The 13,120-nt window shown below is 42.0% G+C and overlaps 1 protein-coding gene across 4 annotated transcripts in view; it reads left to right on the top strand.

The window, feature by feature from the left end:
• zfpm1 (zinc finger protein, FOG family member 1) overlaps window positions 1-11,561 on the top strand; it is an 83,035-nt gene extending 71,474 nt beyond the window's left edge. For all 4 annotated transcript variants that reach the window (XM_047152906.2, XM_047152905.2, XM_047152908.2 and 1 more), the window contains 5 exons: window positions 4,140-4,230; window positions 4,516-4,734; window positions 5,641-5,871; window positions 6,187-6,414; window positions 6,581-11,561. In XM_047152906.2, coding sequence (XP_047008862.1) covers window positions 4,140-4,230; window positions 4,516-4,734; window positions 5,641-5,871; window positions 6,187-6,414; window positions 6,581-8,955 — 3,144 coding nt within the window. In that variant the 3' untranslated portion in view covers window positions 8,956-11,561. The remainder of the gene's footprint in view (window positions 1-4,139; window positions 4,231-4,515; window positions 4,735-5,640; window positions 5,872-6,186; window positions 6,415-6,580) is intronic.
• The last annotated feature ends 1,559 nt before the right edge of the window (window positions 11,562-13,120 follow it).

Raw genomic sequence — 13,120 nt, 5'->3', positions numbered from 1 at the left:
TAATGGCTTCCTTCACAATCATAGAGTAAACTTTCCTGTATTGTGTGAGCGAGCATATGAGGGAAAGACGGAACGCTTGTGAATGAACATGTTTAATCTGTGTACAGGTGTGGCCATGCGTGTTGAGTCAGAAGGGGTGGCTGAACACACTGCCCTCTCCTTTTGTGCGGCCCAAAGTCGAGTCGTGTTAAATGAGTCTGAAACAAATTAGCAGAAGCACGCAGCACTTATGGCACAGACGGCTCCGGCATTGGGTTTCAAATTAAAACAAAAGGAGCCCTATCTCCTTATCAGCACTAGTTCCCCATGAAATACAATACGGACCATATCTTCAGGCAAGAACAGACAGATTTAGAAAGAAACCCTTCAGCTGTCCTCCATGTCTGGCTGTCTCATCTCACTGCCCTGACGCTTGGTGCCTTTCATCCTTGGCTTCTATGCTGAAGAGATGTCTTTCATATTCTCTAGTCTTTAATGTTTGGTAGGATGATGGGGATGTGTGGACCGATGTATTTGCAGGAGCAGCTGCTTAGCTGGTTTTGTGTAATGCAAAAAAAAAAAAGTGAGTGTGAAGCCCCTGATATTGTCACAGGCCTTGTGGAACTACTGCCACCTAGTGTAAGTGTATCAGTAGCAGGGCCATTAGTGGCTTGAAACACAGATTTGATCCAGATTTGAAATATTTTTTCGATTCACTCTCCTAAGATGGAGAAACCCTGCTGCCATTATGCCAGTGACGTTTTGTGTAACTTATTAACAGAAGCTTGCAAAGGGCAGGTTCAGTTACTGAGAGAATGTCAGTATCAGAACAGCATTGGGTATGTTGATCAGAGATTCAGATACTTTATCAGTATAGATATACATACACCATACAGCCATAACATTAAAAAACACTGCCAGGTGATGCGAGAAACATTTGATTATCTTGTTACAATGGCACCTGTGAAGGGGTGGAATATTTTAGGCAACAAGTGAACAGTCAGTTCTAGAAGTTGATGTGTTGGAATCAGGAAAAATGAGCAAGCCTAAGGATCTGAGCAACTTCAAAATGGTAAGTCTTGTGGGGTGTTCCTGGTGGTTAGTAACTACTAAAAGTTGTCCAAGGAAGAACAACCGGTGTAGCGGCAAGAGGATGATGATGGGTGCCCAAGGCTCATCGATGCACGTGGGGAGCGAAGGCTTGCCTGTCTGATCCGATCCCACAGAAGAGCTACTGTAGCGCATATTGTTTAAAAAGTTAATGCTGGCTATTATAGAAAGGTGGTTGAATGCACTGTGCATTGCAGCTTGCTGCGTATGGGGCTGCGTATGGGGCTGCGTAGCCACAGCGCGGTCTGAGCGCCCATGCTGACTGTCCAACAACGAAAGCACCTACGGTGGGCACATGAGCTTTAGAACTGGATAATGGAACAATGGAAGGAAGTGGCTTGGTCTGATGAATCACGTTTTCTATTACATCATGTGGACTGCTGGGTGCATGTGCGTCACATACCTGGGGAAGAGATGGCACCAGGATGCACTATGGAAGAAGGAATGTTGGTGGAGGAGGTGTGATGCTCTGGGTAATGTTCTGCTGAGAAACCTTGGGTCCTGCCATTCATGTGGATGTTACTTTCACACGTAGCACCTACCTGAACACTGTGGCAGTCCAAGTACACCCCTTCATGGCAACAGTTGTCCCTAATGGCAGTGGCCTCTTTCAGTTGGATAATGCACCCTGCCACACTGCAAAACATTTTCAGGCTTGAAAAACATGACAAAGAGTTCAAGGTGTTGACTTGGCCTCCAAATTCCCCAGATCTCAATCTGATCAAGAAACTGTGGGATGTTCTGGACAAACAAGACCGATCTATGGAGATTCCAACTCGCAACTTACAGGACTTAAAGGATCTGTTGCTAACGTCTTGGTGCCAGATACTACAGCACACCTTCAGAGGTCTTGTGGAGTCCATGCTTCGATTGGTCAGAATTGTTTGGTGGCACAAGGAGGACCTACACAATATTAATCAAGTGTTTTTATTGTTATGGCTGTATGGTGTATACGGCGCTATATGGCTGTACAAGGTACCTGTCTCTTAGTATGTAGATTGTATATAGATTTAACCTGGTCCCCCCCCCCCCGGTTTGGTGTATTCATGTCAGTATTTGTGTGTGTACCTGCATGTGTGTGTGCATGCACTTGTAGCTTTATTTGTGTGTATGTCCATAATTGTATGTATTATACAATTATGTATAATACATACAATCAGGCCTTGGGAATGACAGAAGGAATGTTTGCAAAGCTCAGAACAAAGAGCACACTATGTGCAACAGACCAGGTGTGTTAATCCTAATATTCCCAAGTATCCAGAGGTACAGTGCCCTCCACTAATATTGGCACCCTTGGTAAATATGAGCAAAGAAGGCTGTGAAAACTTGTCTTTGTTGTTTAAACTTTTGATCTTTTATACAGAAAATTCACAAAAATACTCTGCTCTCGTGGATATGAAACAATTACAAACATAGAAAATCCCATCACAAAATGGGAAGTGGCTATAAGAAAATAACACAAGTATTGAAAATGCCCATTTCCACCATCAGGGCAATAATTAAGATGAAGGTATGGATCAACCTGGAATTGAACATGTGTCAATAGCGTCTCAACACACTGTGAAGAGGATGGTTCGAGTGGCCAAAAAATCTTCAAGGATCACAGCCGGAGAATTGCAGAAGTTAGTTGCGTCTTGGGGTCAGAAAGTCTCCAAAACTACAATCCAAAGTCACCTACATCACCACGAGTTGTTTGGAAGGGTTTCAATTAAAAACTGTCTACTCTACCCTCTACTCTCATCCAACAACAAACTCAAATGTCTTCAGTTTGCCAGACACTACTGGAACTTCAAATGGGATTGGGTTCTATGGTCAGATGAAACCACAATAGAGCTTTTTGGTAATAAACACCAGCGGCGGTTTTGGCGCACCCAGAGAGGTAGCCATATTGAAAAGTACCTCATGCCCACGGTTAAATGTGGTGGTGGCTCTTTAATGTTTTGGGTCTGTTTTTCTGCCAGAGGACCTGGACATTTTGTTAGGATACATGGCATAATGGACTCTATCAAATATCAACAGATATTAAATGAAAACCTGTCTGCCTCTGCCAGAAAGCTTCAAATGGGCCGTTTTTGGATCTTCCAGCAGGACAATGATCCAAAACATACATCAAAATCAACACAAAAATGGTTTACTGATCCCAAAATCAAGGTCCTGCCATGTCCATCCCAGTCCCCTGACTTGAAACCCATAGAAAACCTGTGGGGCGAACTGTAGAGAAGAGTCAAAATCTGAAGGATCTAGAGAGATTCTGTATGGAGGAATGGTCTCAGATCCCTTGCCATGTATTCTCTAACCTCATCAGGCATTATAGGAAAAGACTCAGAGCTGTTATCTTGGCAAAGGGAGGTAGCACAAAGTATTGACTAAAAGGTTGACAATAATTGTTACATACCTATATTTAACAAAGATGTTTTTTTTGATAAACCTGTGATCTGTTTGCAATTTTTTGATATCCATGAGAGCAGAGTATTTTTTTGAATTCTCTGAACAAAAGATCAAAAGGTTAAACAATAAAGACAATTTTTTACCAATATTTATCAAAAGTGCCATTATTAGTAGAGGGCACTATACATCACTTGTATATATGCACACACTCGTGCACACACAGCTTTGTATATTCACGTCAGATCACGAGATACGTTATAGTGAATTGGAGCCATTAGTCTTGACACATCTCCTTTCTTAACCATTCTGTTACTCTCTCTCTCTGCGGTCATTTAATTTCTTTGTGGTTCTGTGTTTCTTCCTTTTTGTCTCTATGGGCTCTCTCTTTTGCCGTTCCCCTGCAGTTGTCCCTGTTATGAGAAATTCCTCTAAAGGAGTTCACAGGATATATTGTGTAGGCCCTCAACCTCACCATTTGTTCAGACTTATGTTTTGAAATTAAGCAGATAGGAATGCTATTTTATTCATGGGAATCTGTAAATATTTAAAATGGGTTTTGTGACTGAGCACCTGAATCTTCCTCAAGTCTGTTATTATGAGTCCAAAGACTAATGTTCATTATTTCTATCAATGATTCCTTTTCTGTATGTTCTTGTTTGAAGAGTCTGTTGTGTGAGGATGTGGACTGTTGGCTCACAAGAATCCCTGTGACCTCCTGTTCCTCAGAAGCAAACTGCATCATTTACAGTCAAGGTACTTTAGCTCTCACTCCACACAACCAACTCAACACACCCCTTAATACTTACTGTAATTGCTCATATACCATCATTATGAGTCCTAAGAATCAGGAATCATTATAAAAGTATTTATAGTTCACTGAAGATATTACAGACACCACGACATACTACATGTTAAAGAGTACTTTAATCAGACAAAGGTCCGTACATTCCTCCTGGTCAACCCCATCTGTTTTTTAAATTTGAGTTTCAGCTTGATTGCCTTCAGATTGCCTGACACTTCTGACTGTTATGTTTTCAGGTGATGGTCTGTACTGTAAGCTCACTCAGGAGCTCTCTAGTGGAGATGCTTTAGTGGCCATTCTTTCCTGGACCAGCGCAGCACAGCAGGCTGAGACCCAAACTCTTAACCCCACAGTGAAGGAGGAGCCGGAATACCCAGCAACCCTACCTTCTGATATCCAGCTCCTCCCACAGCAGGCTGGCATGGCTGCCATTTTGGCAACTGCAGTTGTTAACAGTGAGTCACTATTATCTTACAAGTGAATGTTCCCTCTTTTTTTTTATTGAAGTGACCGATAGCATCAAGCCTGGGGTTTGCAAACAAATCAACTGAGGCAACATCCATTATGTTTCAACATTAAACTTGCCATTTATTCATGCCACCACTAGGTGGCAGTATTGTTTCAGTTGAGGCGAGTGAGACGCATGCTGGTGAGACTGGTAATTGACTGGGAATAAAGTACAGCTATCGCTTTCTCACACTCTGTCTCTCTCTTTCTTTTTGTCTTTCCACCTCTCATCTGTTTGTCTTTCTGCCTTGCATTCTGCTATGGGCTGTTGAGTCGTGCGAGGTGTGGGTGTGGACACATCCGTGCTGTGAAGAGTGCATAATTAATCTCAGTAAATCAAGCTTAAGGTTAAAACGTGATCAGCCTTATTCTTCAGTCATGTAACATTAGCCATGTAGTAAAGAGACAGGTGATCTATACCCAGTTTAGCATGCCCTGACACCAGATCTGTACAATTATACACATTTCTTCTCTATCCTGTTGCCTTGGAGATTGTCAGTTTGCTTGCTTTATTTTAAAGTGTGCGTCATTGTACTTGACTTAGTGTAGCCCACAGTTCTGATGCATTGAAATTGATTGTGTCATTAATTAATATTCAGATATAAATAAGACCTGTGAAATTCACTACCAGTAGCAAAGTGTAACCTCCTACAGGTTTTATTATAAAGCTGCAAAGAGTCATTTTACTGTCCTGATTTCTGATTTCTTTTTATATTAAAGTACCACTAAAAACATTGAAATCATTCTACAGATGAACTCAGAAATAATGTTTGATTTATTGATTCCATGATATTACCTAATTTATGGGTGGTTTTTTTTTTGTTTTGTTTTTGTTTTGTTTTGTTTTTTTCCAGAGGATATATTCCCATGCAAAGACTGTGGGATCTGGTATAGAAGTGAGAGGAACCTGCAAGCTCATCTCATGTACTACTGTGCCAGCCGGCAGAAGCAAAAGGCCACGGCTTCCCCTCCACAGGACAAGCCCAAAGACTCCTACCCTAATGAGAGGGTTTGTCCATTCCCCCAGTGCAACAAGAGTTGTCCCAGTGCTAGCTCACTGGAGATCCACATGAGGACACACAGTGGTGAGTCTCTCACCCCCCACCCACCTCTTTCTCTCTCTATCTCTTACTCACTCTCTGCTTTTCCCTTATAGTCCTTCTATTTCTCACACCTCCCTTTCTCTATTACTCTCTCACCGTCCCTTTCTCAGTCTATCTTTCAGTCTTTTCAGATTATTACTCATGAATAATTCATTTCGTGCATTGCCAATTTAACAGCTCACTAAGTGCTTTTCATTCGCCATTTTCTATTTTCAAAATGTGTAAGCAAAACACAATGCATGCTATTTGTCTAACACTATATGGATGGATGGATGTACGTATGTGTCTGTACTCCAGGTGAGCGTCCATTTGTCTGTTTGATCTGCTTGTCCGCATTCACTACCAAAGCCAACTGTGAGCGGCATTTGAAAGTGCACACTGACACTCTAAATGGTGTGTGCCATGGCTGTGGATTCATCTCTACAACTCGAGACATCCTCTACAGCCATCTGGTCACTAGCCACATGATGTGCCAGCCTGGTTCTCGCAGTGAAGGCTACTCCCCCAAACTTCCAGTGGCCACAGGTAGGGAACTGGGCTTAGCTAATTCATGAGTCCCAACCTTTACTAAAACCTTTACACTAATTACAGACCAGTGTGAGCCAGTCTAGAATTCATTTTCTGACTTAAATCTGCTTTGCCTCCCACACTACATACACTACGTAACACTTTCCCTTCTTCTGTCCATCAGGCCTGAGTCCTGGAGACTCTGGCATATTGCTGAAGTGTCAAGTGTGTGGATTTTCAGCAGACACCCCTGCTCTGCTCCAACAGCATGTCCATACCCACCTGGAGGTCAGGGTTCCTGTTGAAAGGAGCCACACACCTCGCCAAGGTAACCCTGTAACCTCAGAGCTCTCTGAGTCTCAAGACCAAGAGCTATCAGCCAGCATGCCCAGACCAGACTCTTCCAGCCCTGGGGCCAATGGTGGAGCAGCCACCTCCCGTGACTGCTGTTCTCCTGAGCAGCTGAAGATCAAGGAAGAGCCACAGTCTGACTCAGAAAGTGAAACAAGGGAAGAAGAGCAGGATGGTAATCATAGTGCAAATGCAGCAGAGCCAAGCTCTCCTCATCCTACCTCTCCTAAGAGTCCCTCAGTCATTGCAGTAAAGGCAGAGCCGACTAGTCCCACTCCAGGCTCTAGCCCTGTTCACTTGGGAGCAGGGGGATCAGTGTTACCTGGTGGAGCTTTGTTTCTGCCCACTTACCTCTTCAGCCCAGAGGCTGCCATTATGCCCCAGGCTTCTGAAATCCTGGCTAAAATGTCTGAAATGGTTCATAGTAGGTTGAAGAGTGGGCAGGTCTCAGCATCTGCACAAGGTTTCTACTCCACAGGCTCTCCGGCTGGTGTCCTCAAGGGGGCAACATGCTTTGAGTGTGACATCACCTTCAATAACATCAACAACTATTATGCCCACAAGAGATTGTACTGCTCCAGCAGACACCAGCAAGGGGAGGGATCAGGCCTGGTAACAGATGATCCAGTAACTACAGCAGCCGTTTCAGGCCATGATAACTCTCCACAAGCAGGACCAGGCAATTCTACCACTTCAGCTTCCCCTAGCTACACTGACTCTGCAGTGATTGACCCAGTTACAGACAGCCAGCCAACTGAGGTGAAGAGTGAGACTCCAGGACTGAAAGACACGGTATGCTCATCTTCCTCAGAGGGTGAGGGTGGTGGAGGGGGTAGGATAAGTGAGGGGAGCCAAAGCCCTGCAGAAATCAGTGGATCAGCTGAAGACCTGGATGAGGATCCCACTCGTACTTTCTGTCAGGCTTGCAATATCCGCTTTAGCAGACATGAGAACTACATTGTTCATAAGAAATTTTACTGTGCCTCACGTCACGACCCTTCCAACCACCGCCTCTTGGCAGGCAAAGTTGCCTTTGTGCCACAGCCCATTCGTACACGGAAACGCAAAAAGATGTATGAAATCCATATGGCAAGGAATGAGGCCCTGGCCAGTGCTGCTGCCCTTCCTTCTGTACCAGGCATATCAGTGAAACAAGAGGGTGCCGGTACCAGTGCCCACTCTGGGCCACCTGTGACCACAGTTGCCAGCTCTGCTCGCAGTTCTAGTCCAGAGAGTGATGGCCCCATTGACCTTAGCAAAAAGCCCTGCTTGCGGGAGAACTCGAGAGGAAATAATATTCCAGCTTTGCCCCTCACGGATTACCACAAATGTACAGCCTGCAGTATCAGCTTCAACAGCATTGAGAATTACTTGGCCCACAAAACTTACTACTGCCCTGCCACCGCCTTGCAACCTCAAACCCGGGAGCAGCTGCATCGGCTTAAAAGACCCACTTCCACTTCCCCTAAGAACAGAGTTCCTGATCTGCATCCTGACACCAAAAGCCACCAAACTGGAAAGCCCACGGTGGTTCCTCACACCTCTGTCTTACCCAGTCTGGAGTCTACCTCTCATTCTGTGCCTGGGTTGAAGACCCCCAGCACTCCTCCTGTGATTTGTCCTTACTGCCCTCCTAATCGAGCAGTGACATCTGATCTGGTGGAGCATTTCAGGACGGCTCATGGGCTGGTCCTTACCACACAGCAGCAGTCTGAGGTTCAGCCACCCAGTGTTAGTCCCAGCAACAGCCTCAGCCCTCGTAATGGAGCTCCATTAACCCCTCCTAAACCAAGCCCCAGACCCCAGAGGGATGGTCTAAATGGCCGGACCAGGAGGGATGCTGCCTCTCCCTCCTCTCCCCTGCTCAATGGAAGCCCTGTAGCACAACATCCTCTTGGGGCTGGCTCTCCTAAAGCAACCCCCCCTGCCCTCTCACCCACAGGCTCAATTCTTTTGACTGTGTCACCTGTGTCTGACTCCTTGAGAGAGTTGGGGTCACCAGGACATACCACCACTCACTTGGTTCTCTCAGAGAAAGCTGTAAGCCACATAGCCCCAACAACGCAGAAGGCAGTCCTTGCAACAGCATTACAAAATGGGAATACTCGCTACTGTCGGTTGTGCAACATCAAATTCAGCAGCCTGTCCACCTTCATTGCACACAAAAAGTACTACTGCTCCTCCCACAGTGCTGAACATGTCAAGTGAGTCTGCCATTCACACCATTACCCTCAACTCTGCAAGTGCCAAGTGTCACATGTGCAAGTGGCTTTGCCCTTCCCGATCTCAACATTGTATGAAAGTGGGACTGTTACTATCCTGGAGCTGAGGTTGCAGTGCCAACCCTGCTGTTTCTGCAGTTGTTACTATGGTAACTTATTGCTTATTATGGGTCACATTTATATTACACTAAATAATGAAACATGCTACTTGTGCACAGAAATGTGCCCATTTGACCTATAACTATACTTATAATGGCCCACCACTGAGTTTAACCCATGTATTATATCTGCTGATGGGACACTAGATCCCATATTTATTCCAATTAATTCACTCTTTTACTTTTGTTTTAACCATTCATGTGCTTGATGTTGTTTATTTCTTTCAATGGTGGCATCATGCATCATGTCCCATACCGATTGTAGTTTTCCTGAGCCATAAATAGTTATTAATTTGGGGGAAGTCTGTCCCCCAATGTAATTGTACAACTCAAGTCTCTTAATTTCATGATGTACTACGATATTTTTGTCCATACACTGAATCATCTTTTATAAGAAAAAAGAAAAACAGAGTAACTCAATAGATACTGGTTTTGTGAAGTTATCGGCTCCAGATGGAAGAGTTGAAGAAGGGAAATATGAACTTATGTGTCCTTTAAGTCTTTACTTATTTTACTTTCACAGAATACTACCTACTGTCTTTTTATGAAAAAGATTTATATTTTTGTTTCTATGTGTATATATATATATTTTTTTTCATACTGTTGATAGCAACCATTTCAAGGGTAGTGTATTGTATGTTCTTAGTTCTTAGGTATGTGTCTATTCGTGGTAATTTCTGGGACACTGAGTACTCCTGTTTTCACAGTTGTCAGCATTGCATTTACAATATCTGATTGGTAAGTGTTGGAATAGTGCATCATGAGTGCACTCTATTCTCTCTCAGTATTGGCTCTGGGTCAGAGGTTTTATGAGGTGGTTGAGAACGTCAGTCCATTATGAATCTTCATGAAGTTTTTTGTTTAAGAGCGACGGGACAAGGAGGTCTGCTCAGTATTCCTTCTGTCTTTAACTCGATCACTCCACAGTCAGTCACATTCACAGCCCTGTCGACCTGCTGATAATCTGTTGTCTATACAGTACTATGGTATGGACACACTCTACACTCACTGGCAAATCTTGAATGGTATGTGACTATTGGTTGCTGTTGTTTCCATTTTTAATCCAGCAATGAAGTTTACCATATTAAATATATACTTCAGAGGGTTCTAGCAAAATGAAGATTTACCTTAATCTCTCTTGCAAGGTCTTGAGTCTCACTGGTATCCCAGTGCATCCCTACAATTCCCTCTCTGACTCACTGTTCATCTTTTGGAGTATGGCATTTGAAAGTTGCAGTGTAGTGCAGTCTTTACACTTTGAACAAGCTACTTTGCAAAGCCTTACTTGATGACACAAATGAGTATGTCTGAAACAGCTAGCAAGTGGGCTTCCTTTCCGTTACTAGAGCCGATTCTGGTGTTACAAAGAACACAGGCTGCTCTAGAGAGAGCGGGTGTGATTTCTCTGTGCAGTGGGTTTGAATTGGTGCTGCACCTGTAGTATGCCACACACAATTGTTTATTATTCTGTTGTTTTGCCTTTGCTAGCAATCACATACTCATGACCAGTGCTGAAGGCCCATTTTTACCTATCTGGTTCCCGTTTTTATTGCACTGTGTTGTATAAAAATGCTGAATGTTTTACTTTAAGAAGCTTCTTTTTTTTTGTATTGTACTTAAGTTTTACAGCACTTTTCCTTGTTCAAAGCTACGCCTGAAGGACTGATAAACATTTGCATTAACGAAGTTAATTAAAGTATTTTGTGTATAATTACAAATTGTTGGAAAAATGATTATGAATGTCATACCTTTTTTCTTTTTTAATTACAGTCTCTATGAAATGTTCCACTACACACTTGTCCAACTATGCATGGGAAAAAAAATAAATAAACAGTCCTGGAGGAAATTTAAAGTGCAAAGTTCTGCCCACCTGTATTCTTTTAATTCAGCCTGCAAAGTGATTCTACAGTTTACTCGGTCAGAAACATTAAATTGTCAATTAAACATAAATTCTTCCTATAAGAAATTACCAGTGATCAGTGGAGTATCAGTGATTAGACTGAATTGTTTTTTCATTTTTGCTTTTTTGGGTTTATATGTACTGAAAGCATTTTTTTGATTTATAACTTTATTATGGCATATAGGACCCTGGGGCAAGTGTGACCAATAGACCATCATTGTTTGAGGAACTTTTGCACCTACTTTTGCATAATTTTTTTTTCTTTTTCTCGCTCGCTCTTTACTTTTTCTAACCAAAGCTTGACTCTGTCTTATAGGGTGATTACAGTGGATTCTGAACCCTACAAAAACACAAATACTTTCACTGTGTGGACATTTTGCTTTACTGCTTGTTTTGTTCACATTTAAATTACTGCATATTTCTATCAGCCTTCAAGTCATTACTCATTCATCTCTCTTAATGCCAGTGTTGTTTTGTCAGTGCACCCTCTGGGCTCTGACTGCAATTATCAGAATAAAAAACTTTTTTTATTTATTTATTTTTACTTCTTATGGTTTCAAGGATATTCAGCAAATTAAGAACACAGTTGGATGTGGATTGCTTTTCAGGTTAAGTTCACTTGATAGACTTCTCTAAAGGTAAGGGAAAATCTGAGGTCAGTATAACTTACTGTTTTGTTTTTTTTTTTTTTTTTTTTTCTTTTTTTTTTTTTTATAATAAACCTCACAGTAATTCAAGGCCACATGTTTTCATTGCTGAAAGGTTTTGGAATGCAGTGGTTTATGTTGCTCTGAATCTGTTTTGTGACTGTAAAAAAAAAAAAAAAAGTTTATTTTTTAAATATTGATCACTTTAAAAGAATTTTTTAAAAATGTATGTAGTTGTAGGTTTGTGTGCAAAATGAATAACATGCTTGTGTTTTGAGACCAACCCATTTCTCAAGATTCATGGTTCTACATGATTCAGACAAGAGGGACAAATTATGTCCTGTTGATGGGGTTAAAGTCGAAAATGAAAAGCTTTGGTAATAGGTGAGGTGCATCCATTGTGCAGCTCAAGCAGACATAATGTAGCCTCAAAAAGATCAATTTGATTCAGTTTATATAAACTGATTTGGTAAATCCCTTTACATCATCAGAACAAACTGACTGATAAATAAAAATAAATAAATACAGAGAAGGAATTAGACAGATTTTTTTTTTTTATTTATTTCAGGATGTTTTACATAATAAAAGATTGAAAAAATCATTTTTCAAAATCAGATATTAAATAAATTCACTTGCCACTTTAGGAACACCTGTACCCTTACATATTCATGCAGTTCTTCAATCAGCCAATCATGTGGCAGAAGCATAATGCAAAAAAGCATACATATACAGTTCAAGAGCTTCAGTTCACGTCTAACATGGGGAAAATGGGATATTGGTGATTGTGGCATGTTTGTAGCTGCCAGACGGGCTGGTTTGATTATTTCTGACCCTGCTGATTTCCTATTTTTTGCTGGAGTTTTTAATTATCTTATCTTGGACTTACTGTTGCCATCAATATTATTCAACCCCCATTGCAAATCAAGTTTGTCAAAATTTAGAGACTTTCAGCTGTTTGCAATGAATAAATCAAACAAAAGCAATTGAAATGGTTTAACACAACAAATGCTTCAAGTGGTTTCCCCAAATTCAACTGAAAATGCAACTTATAATTATTTGTCCAGTTTCGAAATTATTCAACCCCTTCATGGCAAGCATCTTTAGTACTTAGTAGAGCACCCTTTTGATGTTATGACCTGCTGTAAACAAGATGCGTAGCCAGCCACAAGCTTCTGGCAGCATTCCTGAGGAATCTTAGCCCATTCCTCAAGAGCAATGGCCTCCAGTTCAGTAATAATCTTGGGTTTGCATGCTGCAACCACCCTCTTCAAATCCCACCAGAGATTTTCGATGTGGTTGAAGTCAGGTGACTCTGATAGCCCTGTAGAATCTTCCAGGACTTCTTATACAACCAAGCCTTGGTGGAATTTGAGGTATGCTTGGGATCATTGTCCTGTTGTAAGGTTCAATAACATCCAAGCTTCAGCTTCCTCACAGATGGCATGA

The sequence above is a fragment of the Ictalurus punctatus genome, chromosome 4 (genome assembly GCF_001660625.3).
Source record: "Ictalurus punctatus breed USDA103 chromosome 4, Coco_2.0, whole genome shotgun sequence".
In the NCBI taxonomy this organism is placed as follows: domain Eukaryota; kingdom Metazoa; phylum Chordata; class Actinopteri; order Siluriformes; family Ictaluridae; genus Ictalurus; species Ictalurus punctatus.
Note: the sequence above shows the minus strand (reverse complement) of the source record. Positions and strands in the feature narration are given on the sequence as shown.